The 20,922-nt window shown below is 40.9% G+C and overlaps 1 protein-coding gene across 3 annotated transcripts in view; it reads left to right on the top strand.

Moving 5' to 3' along the window:
* The window catches only part of SEPTIN10 (septin 10), a 50,369-nt gene continuing 29,447 nt past the window's right edge, over positions 1 to 20,922 (top strand). Inside the window, exons 1-2 of one of the 3 annotated variants that reach the window (XM_014483344.2) lie at positions 1 to 215; positions 18,093 to 18,161. In XM_014483344.2, coding sequence (XP_014338830.2) covers positions 189 to 215; positions 18,093 to 18,161 — 96 coding nt within the window. In that variant the 5' untranslated portion in view covers positions 1 to 188. Of the gene's footprint in view, positions 216 to 18,092; positions 18,162 to 19,866; positions 19,886 to 20,922 lie in introns of those variants that run through there. The other 2 variants (XM_005889041.3, XM_070379515.1) reach the window with 2 other exon arrangements.

Below are 20,922 nucleotides of genomic sequence, written 5' to 3'. Positions count from 1 at the left end.
CGCTCAGCCCCCCGCGCCATCCCGCTCAGCCCCCCACGTCACTGAGGCCGGGGGACCCCTCCCCTCCGTTCCTCCCTCCTAGGCCCCCGCCCCGCCCCGCTCCATCCCGCCCTCCGCTGCTGGACGCGCGGCTTGGTCGGCCGCAGCCGCCGCCTTGCTGGCCCCTCGCCCGCCCAGTCGCCCGGACCATGGCCTCCGAGGTGGCGCGGCACCTGGTGAGTCCGCCAGCCCTACGCCCTCGGCCAGGGACCCCCGCCCTCCCGGCTGGGCCCGCGATTCCCGCCCGCTCCCTCGGGCGGCGCCTCTCGGCTTCCCGTCTCCCCAGAGTGGAGTGTGAAGCGGGCGGTTTGCGTAACGGTCCCAAACGCGCGGGCGCGGGACTGGTGGCGGGCGCCCCACTGGACTCGGCCTCCCAGGCCTTCACAAGCCTCCCACCTTACCCAGCGTTGACATCTTTGGGATTATAGCCTTTTTTCCCTGCCTTGGAGCCCTTGTCCGTTAAAAGAACGGATGCGACTGATGTGTTCTGTTTTCTGTCCCTCCTCTACACTGGTCTCATTTCAGAGTAAGCCATGGGAGGGCCACAGAGGTGTTCTCGGCCACACCAATCTGTTGCTTGCCCTTTTCACTCATTCTCTTGTGTCCCTGTTGTTTTCCCGACGCTACGCCGTGTGGAAGGACCACTTGTCTTTTTGAAAAATTTAACTTCTGATACTATTCATACCAGCGATCGTAATCCACGTAAACAAAAGCTCTTCTGGGACCTGAGACCAAAAAGTGAGACGTGCTGGTAGCAGTCTCTAGAAATTAAGCTGGTAGGAACCTGGGAGGGTAGATGGGTCCACAATCACACAGCCAGTTTCTCTGACAGAGCCTGGAGGAGGGTCTTTCTCCTGATTCAGCCAGGTCTCTTTCTTCTCTGTCTCATTTTTAGAGAAATCTCGGCTTTCCTCTCTGACCTGCCTTGTTACATTTGTTGTGTTTGTGTACACGTCTTTGTTTCAGAGTGAAGTTTAATCTTCAGAATTAAACATGGGATTTCTTGTCTGTTGCTGTGCTTATTTTGCAGTAATGTTACCTTTAATTAAACTTTTTATTTTGAGTTAACTAAATTCGTGTGCAATTGTGATAAAGAAACAGAATTCCCCAGTAACTTTGCCCAATTTTCATTAATAGTTGTTGTTCAGTCGCTAAGTCGTGTCCAATTCTTTGTGACTCCATGGACTGCAGCGCGCCAGGCTTCCCTGTCCTTCACCATCTTCTGGAGTTTGCTCAAATTCATGTCCATTGAATTTGATGCTATCTTACCATCTCATCCTCTGCTGCCCACTTCTTTTGCCTCTAGTCTTTCCCAGCATCAGGGTCTTTTCCAATGAGTCCGCACTCTTCTTTAATAGTAAAATGTTACAAAATCATAGGAAAGGCCACTACCAGCACATGGACACTGATTCTGTGGAGACAGAACTTGCCCCCACCACAGGACCCTTCCCGTGCCCTTTTGTAGCCACACCCACTTCATTTCCACTCCACCTCCTCTTTAACCCCTAACTACTATAATTTGTTATTTCTGTAATTTTTCAAGTCTGTTACATAATGAAATCACCTAGAATATAACCTTTTGGGATTGGATGTTTTTCCTTCAGTAGCATTCTCTGAAGGTTCATTCAGGTTGTTCCAAGTATTTGTTTGCTCCTTTTTAATTGAGTAATATTACATGGTATGGATGTAACACACTTTGAAGGACACACCTGCCTTGTTTCCATTGTTGAGCTATTATAAATAAAGCTGCTATAAACTGTATGTTTATACATACAGTTACGTTAACTGTATGTTAACACGTAACATAAGGAAAATGTTGTCTTCAGTTCTCTGGAATTCACATGGCAGTTACTAGTTTCATTAAGAAACTGCCAAACTGTTTCCCAGTTTCTGCATTTTCCATTCCCACCACCAGTGTATGTGAGATTAGTTTCTCCACATCTCACCAGCATTTGGAGTTCCTGGTGTTTTTTTTTAAGACGTTCTGATAGGTATGTAATTATATATTGTGGTTTTAACTTGCATTTTTCTAATGGCTAGTGATGTTAAACATCTTTTCATGTGCTTGTTTGCCATCTGTATATTTTCTTCATTGAATTTCATTTTTTAATGCCCATTTTCTAACTGGATTTTCTTTTTTTACTGCTGATTTTAGACGTTTTTAAAATATGTATTCTAGATACCAATCCTTGATATGTGGTTTGCAAATGTTTTTTCTCTTTTTCATTCTCTTAATATTTTGCAAAGCAAACATATTTAGTTTTGATAAAATCCATTTTATCACCTTTTCCTCTTATGGACTGTACTTTTTTGTCAAGTCTAAGAATCCTTTGCCTAACTCAGAATACCAAAGGTTTTCTCTTATTTTTTTTCCTAAGAGTCTTGTAGTTCATTTTACATTTAAATCCATGACCCATTTTGTTAGTTTTTGTATAAGACTTAGGTCAAGGGTCATTTTTGACTAATGGATGCTCCAACATTCGTTGAAAATTCTATCATATTCTATGGAATTGCTTTTGCACTTTTGTCAGTAACTAGTTGAGCATGTTGTGCGGATCTTTTTCTGGGGTCTCTGTTAACATGCAGTCTTGATTCCTATAACTATATAAATAAATCTTGAAATAAGTAGACTAATTACTCTCACTTTATTCTTAAATTTCAAAAATTTTTGGCTATTCTAGTTTCCATATCTTTCATTATAAATTTTAGAATAGTCTTGTCTATGTACAAAGAATTTTTCTGGGATTTTGATAGATATTACATTAAGTCTCAATTTAAAGAAAATTGTTATTTCTACCTATGTTGAGTCTTCCAGCTAATGAACATGATGTTTCTGTTCATTTCTTTATATTTTCTCAGATTTCCTTTATCAGATTTATATAGTTTTCAGTACACAAGTCCTGCATTTGTTTTGTTAGATTTACATTTCTTTCATTTTTTATCAGTTACAAATGATACCATATTTTTATTTTCATTGTCCTCATATCATTTTAACACAGAAATACAATTGAGATGTGTATGTTTCTCTTGAGTCCTTTGACCTTGCTGAATTAATTTATTCTAGGAGTAAATTCCTTGGAGTAAATTCTTGTGTGCATAAAAATTATGTCATCTCAACACAGAGACAGTTTTCTTTCTTTCTTTCCAATCTGTATACCTTTTCTCTTCTGCCATATTTGAATAAGCGTGGTGACAGCAGACATTCTTGCCTTACTGTGATGTTGGCGGGAAAGAATTTAGTCCATCATCAGAGCAGCAGGCTGCTGCTGTTCTTTTGTAGATACTCTTTATCAAGTTCAAGAGGGATATTTGTCTGCAGGTTTTTTTGTACTGTCTTTGGTTTTATGTCAGAGTAATATTAGTTTCAGAAAAGAAACTGGGAAGTGTCCCCATCTCTTCTGTTTTCTGGAAGAGATTACGTAAAATTGGTATTCTTTTTTAAATGTTTGGTAGGATTCTTCTGTGAAACCATCTGGGCCTGCAGATGACTTTTTGGAGAGTTTTAAACTTACAGATTTAAATTCCGTAATAGTTACCTGTGTGTTCATGTTATTTCACACTGGGTGAGTTGTGATGGTATGTGGTTTTGCAATCCATTCCTTCCAGATTGTCAAATTTATGTGTATAGACATGTTCATAATATTCTCTTAATCTCCTTTTGCTTTCTTTAGGGTCTATAGTGATAATCCCTGTTTCATTCCTGATACTGGTAAAATTTTCATCTTCTGCCTATCTTTTTTAGTCTTGCTAGAAGTCTGTTAACTTCACTGACCTTTTCAAAGAACTATTTCTGTTTCACCGTTTTTTTTCTGTTATTTTTCTATTTGCAAAAAACTGATCTTTTTATTTCCTTTGCTTGCTTTTGGTTTAGTTTGCTCTTCTTTTTCTAAGTTCTTGAGAGACCTTAGATCACTGACTTGAGACTTTTCCTCCTTTCTAATATACACATAAGGTATTAATGAATTTCCCTTTCAGCAGGGCTTTAGCTGTGTCCCACAGATTTTGGTATGTTTTATTTTCATTTTCATTCCACCTTTATTTTTTAAAAGAGTTCTGTTTTAAAACTCACTTGAAACTCTTCAGGTTTTCAGACTTTTTTTTTTTTTTTTAATAGATGAGAACGTTAAGACTCAAAGATATATTGTACAACACAGGGAATATAGCCAATATTTTGTAATAACTGTAAATGGAAAGTAACTTTTTAAAACTGCATTAAGATTCAGGGAGGTTTAGTGGATACTCAAGGGGTCACAGCTAATGATGATGAGATATGCTTTGGCCAGATTGTGTCTGGCATGATCTCCAGCATGTCCTCTATTAGTCAGTTCAGTCGCACAGTCCTGTTCGACTCTTTGTGACCCCATGGACTGCAGCACGGCAGGCTTTCCTGTCCATCACCAACTCCCAGACCTTGCTCAAACTCATGTCCATAAAGTCAATGATGCCATCCAGCTATCTTATCCTCTGTTGTCCCCTTTTCCTCCCAACTTCAGTCTTTCCCAGCATCAGGGTCTTTTCCAACGAGTCAGTTCTTCTCATCAGGTAACCAAAGTACTGGAGTCTCAGCTTCAGCATCAGTCCTTCCAATGAACATTCAGGATTGATTTCCTTTAGGATGGACTGGTTGGTTCTCCTTGCAGTCCAAGGGACTCTCAAGAGTCTTTTCCAATACCACAGTTCAAAAGCATCTATGCTTCGGTGCTCGGCTTTCTTTATAGTTCAACGCTTACATCCATACAGGACTACTGGAAAAACCATAGCTTTGACTGGACAGACCTTTGTCGGCAAAGTAATATCTCTGCTTTTTAATATGCTGTCTAGGTTGGTCATAGCTTTTCTTCCAAGGAGCAAGTGTCTTTAAATTTCATGGCTGCAGTCACCATCTGCAGTGATTTTGGAGCCCCCCAAAATAAAATCTCTCACTGTTTCCATTGTTTCCCCATCTATTTCCCATGAAGTGATGGGACCAGATGCCATGATCTTAGTTTTTTGAATGTTGAGTTTTAAGCCAGCTTTTTCACTCTTCTCTTTCACTTTCATCAAGAGCCTCTTTAGTTCTTTGCTTTCTGCCGTAAGGGTGGTGTCATCTGCATATCTGAGGTTATTGACATTTCTCCCGGAAATCTTGATTCCAGCTTGTGCTTCATCCAGCCCTGCATTTCGCATGATGTACTCTGCATGTAAGTTAAATAAGCAGGGTGACAATATACAGCCTTGACATATTCCTTTCCCGATCTGGAAACAGTCCATTGTTCCATGTGCTGTTCTGTTGCTTCTTGACCTGCATACAGATTTCTCAGGAGGCAGGTCAGGTGGTCTGGTATTCCCATCTCTTGAATTTTCCACAGTTTGTTGTGATCCACACAGTCAAAGCCTTTGGCATCATAGTCAGTAAAGCAGAAGTAGATGTTTCTCTGGAAATCTCTTGCTTTTTTGATGATCTAACAGATGTTGGGAACTTGATCTCTGGTTCCTCTGCCTTTTCTAAATCCAGCTTGAACATCTGGAAGTTCAAGGTTCACGTATTGTTGAAGCCTGGCTTGGAGAATTTTGAGCATTACTTTACTAACATGTAAGATGAGTGCAACTGTGTGGTAGTTTGAACATTCTTTGGCATTGCCTTTCTTAGGGACTGGAATGAAAACTGACCTTTTCCAGTCCTGTGGCCACTGCTGAGTTTTCCAAATTTGCTGGCATATTGAGTGCAGCACTTTCACAGCATCATCTTTTAGGATTTGAAATAGCTCAACTGGAATTCCATCACCTCCACTAGCTTTGTTTGCAGTGATGCTTTTTAAGGCCCACTTGACTTCCCAGACTTCACATTTCAGGATGTCTGGCTCTCCGTGAGTGATCACACCATCGTGGTTATCTTGGTCATGAAGATCTTTTTTATATAGGTCTTCTGTGTATTCTTGCCACCTCTTCTTAATATCTTCTGCTTCTGTTAGGTCTACACCATTTCTGTCCTTTATTGTGCCCATCTTTGCATGAAATGTTTCCTTGGTATCTCTGATTTTCTTGAAGAGATCTCTAATCTCTCCCATTCTGTTGTTTTTCTCTATTTCATTGCATTGATCACTGAAGAAGGCTTTCTTATCTCTCCTTGCTATTCTTTGGAACTCTGCATTCTCCTTTTCTCCTTTGCCTTTAGTGTCTCCTTTTCTCAGCTATTTATAAGGCCTTCTCAGACAACCATTTTGCCTTTTTGCATTTCTTTTTCTTGGGGATGGTCTTGATCCCTGTCTCCTGTACAATGTCATGAAGCTCCGTCCATAGTTCTCCAGGCACTCTATCAGATCTAATCCCTTGAATGTATTTGTCACTTCCACTGTATAATCCTAAGGGTTTTGATTTAGGTCTTGCCTGAATGGTCTAGTGGTTTTCCCTACTTTCTTCAATTGAAGTCTGAATTTTGCAGTATTAGTAATTGCTTACGTTTTATGATTCAGGAGAGCTTGACTGTATAGTTATGTACTGCTGATTGTGATAGTGGATCTTGTAATGACACTATCTTTTCCTGTTTCCAGAGAAACACACTCATAATTTTCTGCATCTTCAGACTGCCCTTTTAAATGATATCCAGATCTTTCCATTTCTTGCCTGTTTCATTTCCTGTTTCAGATGCAATACTTCTGAATTCTTGTTTTTTTCAGTTATCATTCAGTGATGACATTTTTTATATCTCAGAAGTTTCCCGCATTTGTTTTACTTTCTCTCTTGAAGTTGTGACTTTTAATTCTCTTTTATGTCCTGGAGTTAATTACTACCTCAGTATCTTGTGTTTCTGATCTGGAGTGACATCCCTTCACTGGCCCAGGTCCTATAGTCATAATGAGACCAAGTTTCTGTCCCATCTCCTCTGAAGCTTTTAACCCATGGCATTCTGTCATTCCGCTTGTTTGCCACTAGTCATGTCTTCCTTGCAATACCTAACTTATGTTCTGTATTGTTACTTTTTCCATTAAATTTTAGTGAGTTGCATTGCCCCTTACCCCTTCAGTTAAATGATCTTTCCCTGGTGGCTCAGAGGTTAAAGCGTCTGCTTGCAATGCAGGAGACCTGGGTTCGATCCCTGGGTTGGGAAGATCCCCTGCAGAAGGAAATGGCAACCCACTCCAGTGTTCTTGCCTGGAGAATCCCAGGGATGGAGGGGCCTGGTGGGCTACAGTTCACTGGGTCGCAAAGAGTCTGACACGATTGAGCGACTTTACTTACTTAGGAAACACAGCTTGTAATATTCTTTGTATCCTCCATAACCATGATCATTTTTGAGTCATTTTATTCTTGTTGATTGTTATACATATTAGTTATAAATTCTTACAGGCAGAGCTGTTAGTCTACATTTATGTTTTAACAAGGCTCCTCCTTCTTCCAAGCCTTTGAGCTTTTCCCAGGCTGACTTTGCTCCTGACATTGTTCCAAACTGTTAACTGTTTTATTTACCTATTTATTTTGGTGTGTGGGAAAGGAGGAAGAAGGTGTTTTAAATTTTCATATTTTACTGCAGAATATATTTCTTCTTCTCAAGAATACTTACTGGCCTTTTATTTTTAACCATACTAAATTCAATTTTCTCTGCTGAAGATTTTAAGTATTCTTAATATAAAATACCTGATTCTCAAAGCTTTTCACTGAGAACTTTAATTTTTACACTTTCTTTTGATCATATCTGGGAGGAAGTTTTATTTAGATGATGCTTTAAAATTTTAACACCCTTTATGTTTTGAAGATCACAGAAAATAAGAAGCTCATAGGCTCAAACATAACCACGAGATTGAAAGCTATGATTTTAAATACCTTTAAGACCAATTATGATTTAGCATCCTTACAATTTTTTATTACTTTTAGTAAATAAGCATATTTTGCTTGAGCATTTTTCCTGTTTTTGAATTTTTTTATTTGGCAATTCCATTTATTTGAAATTAACTACTTTGTCTAAACAAGGCTGGCGATTTCTTCACTGAGGATTTAGCTGAAGCAGTTTAGATACAATAGAACCCAACGTTCATTACATTATGTGATTCCTTCTAGAACTTGTCATTGTAAAAGTGAACATGTGCCTACATGTTAAAGTTGTCCAAAATTGCTTTAAGTGGCCTCTTTTTCCTTGTTTATTGTTTTGGTTAAATGGTGTCACCTAGGCTCCAGTACTCTTGGCTGGCAAATCCCATGGACGGAGGAGCCTGGTGGGCTGCAGTCCATGGGGTCGCTAGGAGTCGGACACGGCTGAGCGACTTCACTTCATTTTTCACTTTTATGCATTGGAGAGGGAAATGGCAACCCACTCCAGTGTTCTTGCCTGGAGAATCCCAGAGACAGGGGAGCCTGGTGGGCTGCCGTCTATGGGGTCACACAGAGTCGGACACGACTGAAGCGACTTAGCAGCAGCAGCAGCAGGCTCCCCCTTGGCTTTCTGCAGACCTTTCCTGTCAGAGACAAATGAAGACGTGTGGCTATAGGGTTTTACCAGCTTAGAGAAGCTCTGAGAAGTCCTGGGCTCTCTTGATCAGTGCCAGGTATCTTCCCAGGTACAGAATACTTTCAGACCATGTGTTTGGAACATCTATTTTGAGAAACATTGTGACCATATTCTCTCAAGAGCCATGAGTGAGGCTATATTAGGAATTCTAGAATTTTCAGATTTCTTTCAGTCTGCTTTTTATGACACTAGAAAAATTTAGATTATAGAATAAATTGTTGGGGAAATTTTTTAAGATGAACCAGGTAGTGAGACTAAAAAAGGAAGGCAGACTCAAACAGAGCATATGAGGGATTTTTGAAATGCAGCCTTTGGGAGAAATGAAGCAAAGGAAGATGAACCCAGGTGTCAAAATTTCACCCCAGTTTTGTGTCACAAGGGAAGATACCTGGACAAAGTGGCAGCAGTGCCACATGGACATGGAGGGTTGAGGCCCTGGAACCTCTGTTAGGGGAGAGGGAAAAAGATACACCCTCTTGGCCGTGTTCCATTTTAGGGCCATCCTGAATCTTCTTCTGTTTGAACAATCCTCAATACTCTGAGGCCTGAGACAGCTGACAGATGGAAACGTAAGCATATGGCAGTTTAGTAGAGGTTGCATGGTAATCATTTAATTCACAAACCAGAAGTAGAAATCATATAGAAGGAATAGGTTTTTTTCTGGGATGTCAGACCTGAGTAATACAACTTAAGGGGGAATTAAAATTATGCCATATGTTGAAAAAATAAAATATGCCTCATGAGGAATCGGGGTTAAGGCTGGGGGAAAGTAGAAGAGGCAACTGCTGTTTGTGATGTAGGTGAGGCAGAGAGCCAGGAAGATGGGCTGGCCCTGCAGGTTTCCTGCCAGGTGGGATGGGTTCCCCAGCCCCTCAAGTTAGTTTTAGGCAGCTCTGTTGTTTCACAACTACAGGGCTCACCAGATATGAGGTGGGAGAGCTGTGGAACAACTTCTCTGGTCTCCTCTCACGCTGCTCTGAAAAGCCAGACCAAGGTCATCTTGCCTCTCTTTGGAGGCAGTGAAGGAGGCCTTTTGTTCTAATTAGCCAGTGTGATGTGTGTAGAAAGAGTTCATAAATAATGGAATGCTAGGTCAAGAACATGTTGATAGATACCATAAATGTTCTGTGAGTGGTCTGTTCTCCAGTTTTTTCATGGACAAAAATAAGTAGAACACAGTGATATTTTCACTTAGTCAAGTGTATACTTTTTAACTGGAATATTACTTTGAGTTATTAATAAACCAGGACTGCCTAGTTGTTATTCAGTCGCTCAGTTATGTGTGACTCTTTGTGACCCCATCCACGGACTGCAGCATGCCAGGCTTCCCTGTCCTTCACCATCTCCCGGAGCTTGCTCAAACTCATGTTCATTGAGTCAGTGATGCCATCCAGCCATCTCATCCTCTGTTGTCCCCTTCTCCTCCTGCTTTCAATCTTTCCCAGCATCAGAGTCTTTTCAAATGAGTCAGTTCTTCTCATCAGGTGGCCAAAGTATTGGAGTTTCAGCTTCAGCATCAGTCCTTCCAATGAATATTCAGGATTGATTTCTTTTAGTATTGACTGGTTTGATCTCCTTGCAGTCCATGGGACTCTCAAGAGTCTTCTCCAGCACCAAAATTTGAAAGCCTCAATTCTTTGGCGCTCAGCCTTCTTTATGGTCCAACTCTAACATCCATTCAAGATTACTGGAAAAACCATAGCTTTGACTATATGGACCTTGGTTGATAAAGTCTCTGCATTTTAATAAATCCATCAGCAGAAAATTGGACTAAAGATTCACTGAGCATGGCCCTGCCCACCATAAAAAGACCCAGTTTTCCCCCACAGCCAGTCCCTCCCATCAGGAAGCTTGCACAAGCCTCTTATCCTCATCTATCAGAGGACAGACAGAATGAAAACCACAACCACAGAAAGCTAACCAAAATGATCACATGGACCACAGAATTTGGTTGAGTGAAGACAGGTGGGCAATTGATTTAGGACTGAACTGGGTGAAGAAACTGGAGTGCGGGACAGTGTGGAGAGGGCTGCAGAGGAAGATGGAAAATGCCGCATGCAGATGTGGCCTGTTTCAGGGTTTATCTGAGCAGTAGTTCTCTACCATTTTTCATTACTGACCTTTCAGGACAAAAATGAAATTTAAATTAAATTCAGTTAATTAATAACATTTACCTAGTCTTATGAATTGATCCAGTTAATCAAGTTCTCCCTCATGAGAGGAATTCAGTACTAGAATTCCTCTAGGAGAAATGAGAGGGAGTTGGTACCAGAGAAGAAAGGAGAGGGGAGTTGGTACTAAAGAAGAAACTAGAAAAGTTGTTTTCAGGTAAGGTTGACTGAGATTTGGAAGGCCACAAACCACTGAATTTTTTGGTACCCCCCAGAACCAATTTCTACCACATTTATGGTGGGGATACCCCCCATTAAGAATGCATGATCTGGAGTAGTCTTTTTAGGAATAGGGCAATAAATGTGCTTTGTCTGCTGCTGGATTTGAAAAAAATTAGTCTAAGATTATAAATAGTATGTTATGGGTTAAATAAGGTATTTGTCAACCTACCAGGACTTTAAATGTAATGTTGTTTCTGTAAATCCAAGCAGCTTATTAAAATGAACTTTTGGAGAAAACAACCTATATGTGACATGGTGATTTGTACTAGCTTTAAATATAAAGAATGAAGACTTTTTGGCAAAGCACAGCATTGAGGTGAGTATTAAAGGAAGAGACAGCCATGGATGAGCACAGAGGTAATATTTTAAGCATGAAAAAGATTCATCATCTCATACTCAGCCTGTATTCTCAATCTTAGAATATCACAAGATGCCTTTCAATTGTATTTGCCAATCATGAAAAAAATAGCTGTAAAATTTAATGTATATTTTTTGAAAACTAAAGGAAACTAACCATTATTTTCAACTTCTTTAGATGTATCTTTACTTTCTTAGGGATCTAGGAATATCTAAAGACTTTGCAAACGTTATGTATCGGAGATATATTTTTTTGGGACACCACTGGGATAACGGAAGTCTCCTGGTGCTGACTGCATCCACTGGGGTGGGTTTTGGCCTTGCATTATCACATTTCTCCTACCGGCCCCTTGAGCTGAGGACTGTTATCTCCATTCTTGGGGGTGAGGGTAAACGGTCTCAAAATTTGTGGAACAGTGTCTTGTTTTGCTTCTGCTGTGCTGGTACATCTTTGCCCAGGCCCTGGTGCATGGCTCTGGCAGTTACTCAGCACTCCAGACCTCTGTTTCTTGCTGCCATGCACAGTTAACTCCAGCAGCCTTCTTACACCATACATTTATACTGTCGTCATGTTAACCGTTCTCTCCTGTGACACAGGTCATTGAGACAATTTCTAGGGGCTCTCTGTTTTAGGAAAAGATAGGCTGCTTGTCATATAGTAACAGATTCTGTTGTGTGGAAAAGAATTATAACTTACAGTTTCCACATGACTCTGAGAGCCAAAAGAAACCAATAATGAATTGTAATTTGAAGTTGGAGAAAATATTTTAATCTCATTTTGAATTTGCTTATTTTGCTGTATATTTTCTTTATTGGTTCTCACAAATAATCATACATGTATCATCTTAAATCATTGTCTTCAGATAATCTATTTTTGTTAGCTGCTGCTTTTCCATGTATTAATTACTGTTAGAAAATTCTGTTATATCTTTAAGAATTAACTTTATATTGAGCTATAATTATGCACAGTAACATTTACTTTTTTTGTGTGTGTGAAATCCCTTACTTTAATGATGTCTTTCAAAGGTATTTTTTTTTTAATTTTATTTTATTTTTAAACTTTACATAATTGTATTAGTTTTGCCAAATATCAAAATGAATCCACCACAGGTATACATGTGTTCCCCATCCTGAACCCTCCTCCCTCCTCCCTCCCCATACCATCCCTCTGGGTCGTCCCAGTGCACTAGCCCCAAGCATCCAGTATTGTGCATCGAACCTGGACTGGCATCTCGTTTCATACATGATATTTTACATGTTTCAATGCTATTCTCCCAAATCTTCCCACCCTCTCCCTCTCCCTCAGAGTCCATAAGACTGTTCTATACATCAGTGTCTCTTTTGGTGTCTCGTACACAGGGTTATTGTTACCATCTTTCTACATTCCATATATATGCGTTAGTATACTGTATTGGTGTTTTTCCTTCTGGCTTACTTCACTCTGTATAATAGGCTCCAGTTAGTATAAAGTTTCATGAGTTCTGATGAATGTATACCGTTGTATAACTACAAACACAATGAAAACTACAGAATTTCTGCCTCATCCTCCAGCCCACATCCCCTGGTGCTACTCTGTTGTCTGCCTCCTCATCCCCTTCTGCCCCTGTGGCTTCGCCTGCACCATACATGTGGATTCCTGCGGCCTCTGAGCTAGTTTCTTCAGTGCAGAGCAGACCCATCCACCACGTTGCTCACGTTCCCTTACTGCTGAGTGGTGGCCCATTGTGCACGTGGGCCACAGTGTAATCTGTTCATCCATTTGCCACTGGAAGACCATTTAGGCTGTTTCCAGTTTTTAACAGTTTTTAATAAAGTTACTGTATATGTACATTCACATACAGGTTTTTATTCGAGTATTACTTTTCATTTTCCTTGGGCTGATGATCTAGGAGTGGGATTGCTGAGTATGTTGTGTGTTTTAACTTCAGAAACTGCCAAACTGTTTTCCAAAATGTTTGTGCCAGGGTTTGCATTCCTGCTAACAACTGCTCTGCATCCTTGCCAGATAATTTTTTAGGTCATTCTGGTAGGCATGCAGTGACACCTTGTGTTTTCATTTGCATTTGTTCAATGACTAATGATGTTGATTCTCTTGCCGTGTGCTTATCTGCCATCTCTATATCCTTGGTGAAGCGTCTGTTCCAGTGTTTCCCTATTTTTAAAAAACTGAGTTATTCTGTTTCTAGTTGTCCAAGTTTTTGAAAATATATAGATATTTCTTACGTAAGTCCTTTATGAGATAAATGACTTACAAATCTTTTAGCCAAGTATGTGTCTTGTTTTTTCATTCTCTTAACTGTACTTTGAAGAGCAGAGGTTTTTTTGGTTTATTAGGTTCAGTTTATCATTTTTTGTCTTGTGGATCACGCTTCTTGTATCTAAGAAATCTTTGCCTAAGCCTAAGGCCACAAAAACTTTATACTTTTTCTTCTAGAGTTTTTAGGCCTATGATCTGTTTTGAGGTAATTGGATGTGGCACGCTTTTTTTTGTTGTTGTTTTTTGTTTTTTGCCTGCAGGAGTCCAGTTCTCTTGGCACAAGCCTGTCCTCTCTCTGCTGAGCTGATCTGCACCTTGCTGAAACTCTGCCCCCACTGCTGCCCTGACTGCTCTGGGTCGTGTCCCTGTCTGGCATTTACCACACTTTGCCACCTGACATCAAGGAGGAACCTCTGTAGGGGACAGAGGGCTGTGTGTGGAAGGGATGTCAGGCCCTGGAGGAGAAAGGGGAAGAAACAGAATCCACAGAGGCTCACAAGCCATGCAGACCTGGCAGAGTCTGGGCCAGCCCAGTACCTGCCAGGTCAGTCTTCACAGGGCAGAATGGCCCAGGTCCTGACCCACTGCCCCACTACTCTGCTCAGGCCTGGGCTAGGATTGCCTAGGAAGGAGTGGTCTGGGGTCCGGTCCTGCAGGTGCTTACTGGAGGGACAATCTGAGGGGCATACCTTCTGGCTGCCACAGAAGGATGTTCACTGTACTGTTACTACAGTAACACAATTATTACAAAGGGTATTTTTTTCTATAATACACAAACTATTCCTTTTCTACTTAAGGGAGGAAAGTAATTTCAAAATAAAATTTCATTTATATTTTAACCCTTAAATACACATTACTGTAAAGGTTTTTTTTGAGTTTAAAATCTCTTCATTATGAATTACTATCAAGAATTTTTCTGTCTTGATGATATTTTGAGGCTGCATATCAGACTTTGTAGTTACCTTCTTTTATGTGTATTGGAGATGATGGTAAAATTGAAGTGATATTTTGATGGAACCTGGCCTACCCCAAGCTGTCCTTGACCAAGTCTGTCCTCTGGGGGACAGGAGGCCAACACACTGCTTCTCCTGTGTCAAGTCTTACTGATTCAGTTGGATTCTCTCTTTTTTCCCTGGTTGTAATTACTATGTACTTCAAGAATCATCTTCCACATAATCTGAATAAGGTAATTTTACTATTTGTTTTTAGGAAAATTTTAGATCAGCATATTAACATTTATTTAAGCTGAAGATTTAATAAAATTATTTTAAATAATGTATCTGTGGAAACTTTCAAAGTACTATCTTAAGCCAAAGAACCCTGACCTATTGAAACCCATAAAATAGACCCAGTTTAACTATTTTGGCCTCTCTGCTCTTTTTTTTTTTTTGAACTAAACTCTTAAGAAATACCAGAGGACAGTTAGAAAATTTTGGTTCTGTTCCTTGGATTGGCTTTACAAAGATAAACAGTGGGAACACGAAGGTAAAATGAAGCAATTGTAACCCAAGTCATAATTCTGTTCACCCAAAGCTCATTGTTATGCCTAAAGAGAGGCTATCAGGCAGTCACAGGACTGTTTGCTGGAGGGTCAGAAGAGCTTGGGTCCTGTCCTGAATCACCAAATGCCTTCCTGTAACTGACCCATAGGAAGAAGATCCCTACCACCTATGTTCAGAGGACCCCAGAACAGATTGCATGCCACATCTGTTGTGTTGCCCACACTCCCCAAGCTGATACTTTGAAGAAGGTGGAGAATCTGATCTAACCCCAAATGTTCTGGCATTTTTTTGTGTGTGTGATTCGTTATATACTAAAACTTTTAAAAAATGTGTTAGACTTTGCTAAGAGTTAAAAGTACTGTATACATTCTTCCTTTCTAGGATGTGGATGTATAGATTTAAATACATGTGTTTGTGTATCTATGATGCATGTATTTAACACAAAAACTACCAACTGTCATCAGGTGTAGATAGGGACTGTTGGTCTCCCTTTTGCCTTGAAATGAGAGCGGACTGTCAATCATTTGCCTGTGTTTCTGCGAGATTAGCTCTTAAGATCAAGGGCCATGTCTTCCTCCTGATACCCCGTTCCCAGCACAGGGCTTGTAAGAAAGTAGACGGTAAGAAGGTAAGTCAGTGGTAGAGCAGATTGGAATCCCACTTCCAAGTTTTTAATTTAGGATTTACCACTAGAGGTGCACTGGGTCAATTCTTGTCCCCTTGTTATTTTATCTTCAATAATGTCTTTGTTAATTTATTAAAAACTGTTTTCATTCTAAAATCTGTTTTGGAAATCTGACTAGCCAGGTATACCAGTGGAAATATTAAGAACAACTATTTATAATAGTTTTATGTGACTCATTTGTACTTCCTCATCAAACCATTTATCCACAGAGATTTTAAGTAGGCTTTCTGGCAGGTGTTCAGAAACACAGGAAATGAACGAACAAAAGTGAATACTTGATATGAATTCATATAAATGACAGAAATGTAACCTTGGTTTTATTAGTCAAAGTTTAAAGTTTAATAATAAAGAAGTACAAAACCTTATTTTTTCTAAGCAAATTTTATGTATCAATGATACTGCTTCCTAAGCAGCATTTCACAAAAATTTCAGTATGCTATCCATTATACTAAAAACCCAAGACTACTTACTGCAGTTTTTTAAAGACTAATCTTCATTAGAGTCCTGTAGTTGATAAAATTAAGTTAGACATGCAGCACCCACTCCCATCTAATGCTGGCAGACACAGAGGCTCTGCTGTGCTCAGTCTCCCTCCATGGTGCCTGGTGTCCTGACAGCAGGTTCCACCCCAGGTGGACACTCCGGGCCTCATCCTGCAGCTCCCTGCTCCACTTCTGGCCTCTTCATAACGTCACAACAAGAGATGATGAGCCCTTTGTTTCCAGCAAACTCTTCTACTGATGGTTCACTTTATCCAGATAGGATACTCCACCTCACTTTCAGGGCTCAGAGATGTTTTTTTTTTTTTAACATCTAAAAATTATGTATTTTTTTATTTTTATTTTTTTACTTTACAATATTGTATTGGTTTTGCCATACATCAACATGCATCTGCCATGGGTGTACACGTGTTCCCCATCCTGAACCCCTCTCCCACCTCCCTCCCCGTACCATCCCTCTGGGTCATCCCAGTGCACCAGCCCCAAGGTTCCTATATCCTGCATCGAACCTGGACTGGTGATTCATTTCTTATATGATATACATGTTTTAATGCCATTCTCCCAAATCATCCCTCTCCCACAGAGTCCAAAAGACTGTTCTATACAGATGTTTTCTATCTTAAGTGCCGTCTTGCCTGAGGCTGGTGTCTCCTGGGCCAGCGCTTTGTCGTCTTCCCTCTTCTGTGTGTGGCTGTGACCATGGCTGTCTTCCCAGTGCCCTGGCTCCTCTGTGCTGGCTCAGACTCGGGGTGTGCTCTCCAGCTCACGTGACACATGGTGGCAGGGGTAGGGAAAGTCAGGGCAGTGTGTGTATAGTTAAAGCCACACTAGTCCAGTTCTGGTGGGCTTTGTATCAAGGTGCTTTTCTCTTATACATACAACAGTTCCTGTGTTCACCCCGAGACCTGGCTGTCTCTTAATACACAGCGCATTCCCACTGGCCAGAGCCACTCCCAGCACAGTGCGCTCAGCTGGCTGCTCAAGGTGCCTGGTGAGGTCCCAGGGCCCACCTTCAAGAGCTCACGTTACCCAGAAAGTACCACGGGAAGGGGTCATTAGTGTTCTGTAGAATGCAGTCCTGGCCACCCCATGTGTTGGGGTTCAAGGTGCCCTCCCTTGCCACAGCATCAGGTTCCCCTTAGTCCCATGTGTAGACAAGCTGCTGTTCACTGCAGTGCAGCTGTTGTAGTTAAAGATGGTGCATCTGCATGTTGTGCAGTTTACAGAAGGGGCACTATCCTGGGGGGAGGGAGGGAGGAAGGGAGGGAGGTAGCTCATGCTCTGCTGACGCGGTCCCCACCATAGATTAGGTGGCAAGGACAACCACTGCAGATCGCCAGTCATGAGCCACAGACACTGTGCATTCACACTCCAGGCTGCCTCTACCCCCAAGGGAGAGAACTGCCAGCTTGCAGGAGTCAAGGGAGGAGGGAACTTAGTCTGCTCTCTGTTCTCATTCGCCACTGCTTGCGCTTTTTCATACTACATCCATGTTATTGTTCCTTTTTAAAAAGGACACGTTTTCTCCATGTCCTGTGCTGCATGCCAGGATGGAGTGCTCTTGAGGCAGCATTACTCTGAGAACCCCACAGCTGCTTGGGCCCCATCGGCCTGGGGATGGCTATAGCAGGGGTTCTGTGATGATAACTTACATTTTTGTGAGTGAAGGTGTTAGTGCAATAATGTGTATCATGTGTTGACTATCACATGGTACTGACCTCTGCAGACATCCTTCCAGCAAGAAAACCTTGTGTAGATCACAAGTCAAAGCCTAGTGATAATGACAATACTAGAATTCCTTTTTAATGTAACTATTAATATATTACTTAGATATAGGTTTTTTTTCTTTTAAGTAACATCTGTGTTTTCTTTTTCAGCTCTTTCAGTCTCACATTACAACAAAAACAGCTCATACGTCCTCACAAGTATCTGACCATGAACAGAAAGTGAGTATGTCTCTTAAGTAGACCAGACCCACCTCATACTGTGGATGCCTCTGTGGTTTCAGGATGCGGTTAGACAGACTTGTTGTTGGTACTCACCTTGAATGTGAATTAACTGTTAACGTTGATCCAAGTTCAAAATCAGTAATCGACTGAATCACTGTTGAGTGGCCACAGTGTCTCTACCCTGCCTGATGTCAAGCAGATTCAGGTTCCAGCTCTGCCACAGCGGTCGGGGAGCTGGCCCTGCTCTGGCAGGTGTCCTCATAGACTTCAGTGATGACAAGGCGTGGTGCCATGGGATGGCCCTGTAGGAGCCTTCCTGAGCACAGCGTCAGACTTTCATGGTTCCAAGGGGGTTCTGAATGTACTTGCGCTGGAGGACAGGTTTTGGTAGTTTTTTATTAAAAAGTTATTTAAAAAGAGAGGAGTAAATTTAATCTGGTGAACAAGGTGAGTTTTTTTTTTTAAAAGAAAACTGCAAACATGAGCATAGGTGATCATGATTGGTTTCCTGTAGTTTTGTGCTCTGTAGTCTCTTCTCTTCCTCCACACATGCTGAAGTCCCCATAGTTTTGATAAATGGTGATTTGTTCATTCTTGCTCTCTTACTGGTAACAGTAGCTTATCCATCTTTATTTTACCACCTCACAGACTTTCTGAATTACTCTTAACCTGCCTTCTGACACGCTGCTTTGCTGAATCTACTGTAATTGCTCGGTGACTGGTGCACTGAGTGCCCACTGTTAAGTCCTCATGTTCCCCAGCCCCTCCTCTTTGTTAAATTGTAGGTAAGTAGTAGACAGTCACAACACACGCTACTTGGTGACTGCAGCCTTAGACCAGCTAGTGTGTATCCTTCAGCTTGTTCTTCTGAACAGTGATTCTGGCGATGCTAAGTCCTCTGGCTTCCCATGTAAATTTTACAAGGAGCTTGTCAGTTACTGTATTGACAGCACAGAGTTGGGTCTTGCTCTTTCATCCAGTCTGACAATTTCCTTTTATTTGAAAAGCTTAGACCTTCACTGTCCAGTATGGTGGCCACTAGCCACACCTGGATATTTAAATTAATTAAAATTAAATAAAATTTGAAAGTTCCTTCCTCAGTTGCAAGTGTCACAACCAGGTGTGCCATGTCTGCATGTGGCTAGTGGTTCCTTTGGCAGCTTGGCATTGTCCCGGAAGGGTCTACTGGACAGCTGGCTGGGACCACTTCCTTGTAACTACAGACGTGGCTGGTTTCAGTCTGCCGCCTGGCCATTTATGTCCTATTTGTCCCTTTTATTCTTTCATTTTTTTATTTTCCTGCCTCTTTTTGAATTAATGGAGTGTTTTTATGGTTGCATTTTATCTCCATTCTTGGCTTACTAGCTAAACTTCTTTTTTTTAAAACAGTAGTTGAGGGGTACCTCACTGCCTTTGAGCAGGGTGATGGCAACTCATGGACAGCGCAGGAGTCTTACAGCAGGGTGATTCCTCCCCTCCCATCTTCTGTTCTGTCATGGTCATGAATCCCGCTTCTCCATGTATCGTAAGTCCTGCATCACACTGTTGTTAGTGCTTTAAACAGTCAATCTACATTTTCAAGAAATTAAAACATGCAGAAAATTCTCTTGTATTTACCCATATTTTTACCTTTCTGACAAATCTTTATCCTTTTTGTAGATCTGAATTTCCATCTGTTGTCATTTTCCTTTCTCTTGAGAATTTTTAATATTTCTTATCAGGTAAGGCCCGCTTGCAGTAAAATTCTTAGATTTTGTGTGAAGATGTTTTCATTTTGCCCTCACCTGTGAGGGATATTTTCATTGGATACAGAATTCTGGGTTGTAAGGGACTTTCCTGGTGGACCAGTGGTTAAGAATTTGCCTGCCAGTGCAGGGGACAGGGCTTTGATCCTTTGGTCCGAGAACTAAGCCTGTACGCCACACTACTGCAATGAGAAACCACTGCAGTGAGAAGCCCTCGCACCATGACTAGAGTAGCCCTGCGCCACAACTAGAGAAAACCCAGCAACAAAGACCTAGTGTAGCCATAAAGATATAAACACATTTCGGAAAAATAAAGAATCCTGAGTTGTCATTTTCTTACTTTTGGCATTTTACTGATGACGTTCTGTTGTCTTTTGGTTTACATCATTTCTTGTGCCAATACCGTGATCATTTTATGTTTTACTTGTCTGTAATATGTCTTGCCATCTTTGGCTACTTGTAGATCTTTCTCCATTCTTACTTTTAAATGGTTTTTTCTGATGTGCCTGGCTGTGGATTCCTTTGCTTTTGTTTGTTTGCAGTTTGTTGAAATTTTTGGATCTCTGAGTTCATGCTGAAACAATTAGAATATTATCAGTCACTATTACTTACAAATTTCTGTCCTCCATCCCCTGCTCCCATTTCTTCTCCATTTAGCATTCCCACTAAGTGTGTTAGACCATTTAATATTGTGCCAGTTTTTTAAGGCTCTGTTATAGTTTTATATTTTCTATGAGAGATGGACAAAGATATTTAGTATGGATATGATATTGAACAAGTCTTTCTCCCATTGTTTGATCTGCTGTTAATACTATTTTATTTTGGATGTTGCATTTTTCCACTCCAGGAATTTCATTTGTCACCTTTTATTGTTGTTGAGAGCTTTCTTGTTTCTCTTATAATTACCTGTCACGTCACCTGTCATATATATCTCTTCTGTAGAGAAAGAGAACATTTTTCTTTTTAACATATTTGTCAGAGTTAAAGTTCTTACCAGCTAGTTCAACATGTGG

This window comes from Bos mutus, chromosome 11, assembly GCF_027580195.1.
Source record: "Bos mutus isolate GX-2022 chromosome 11, NWIPB_WYAK_1.1, whole genome shotgun sequence".
Classification (NCBI taxonomy): Eukaryota; Metazoa; Chordata; class Mammalia; order Artiodactyla; family Bovidae; genus Bos; species Bos mutus.
This window is presented reverse-complemented; position numbering and strand designations above follow the sequence as displayed.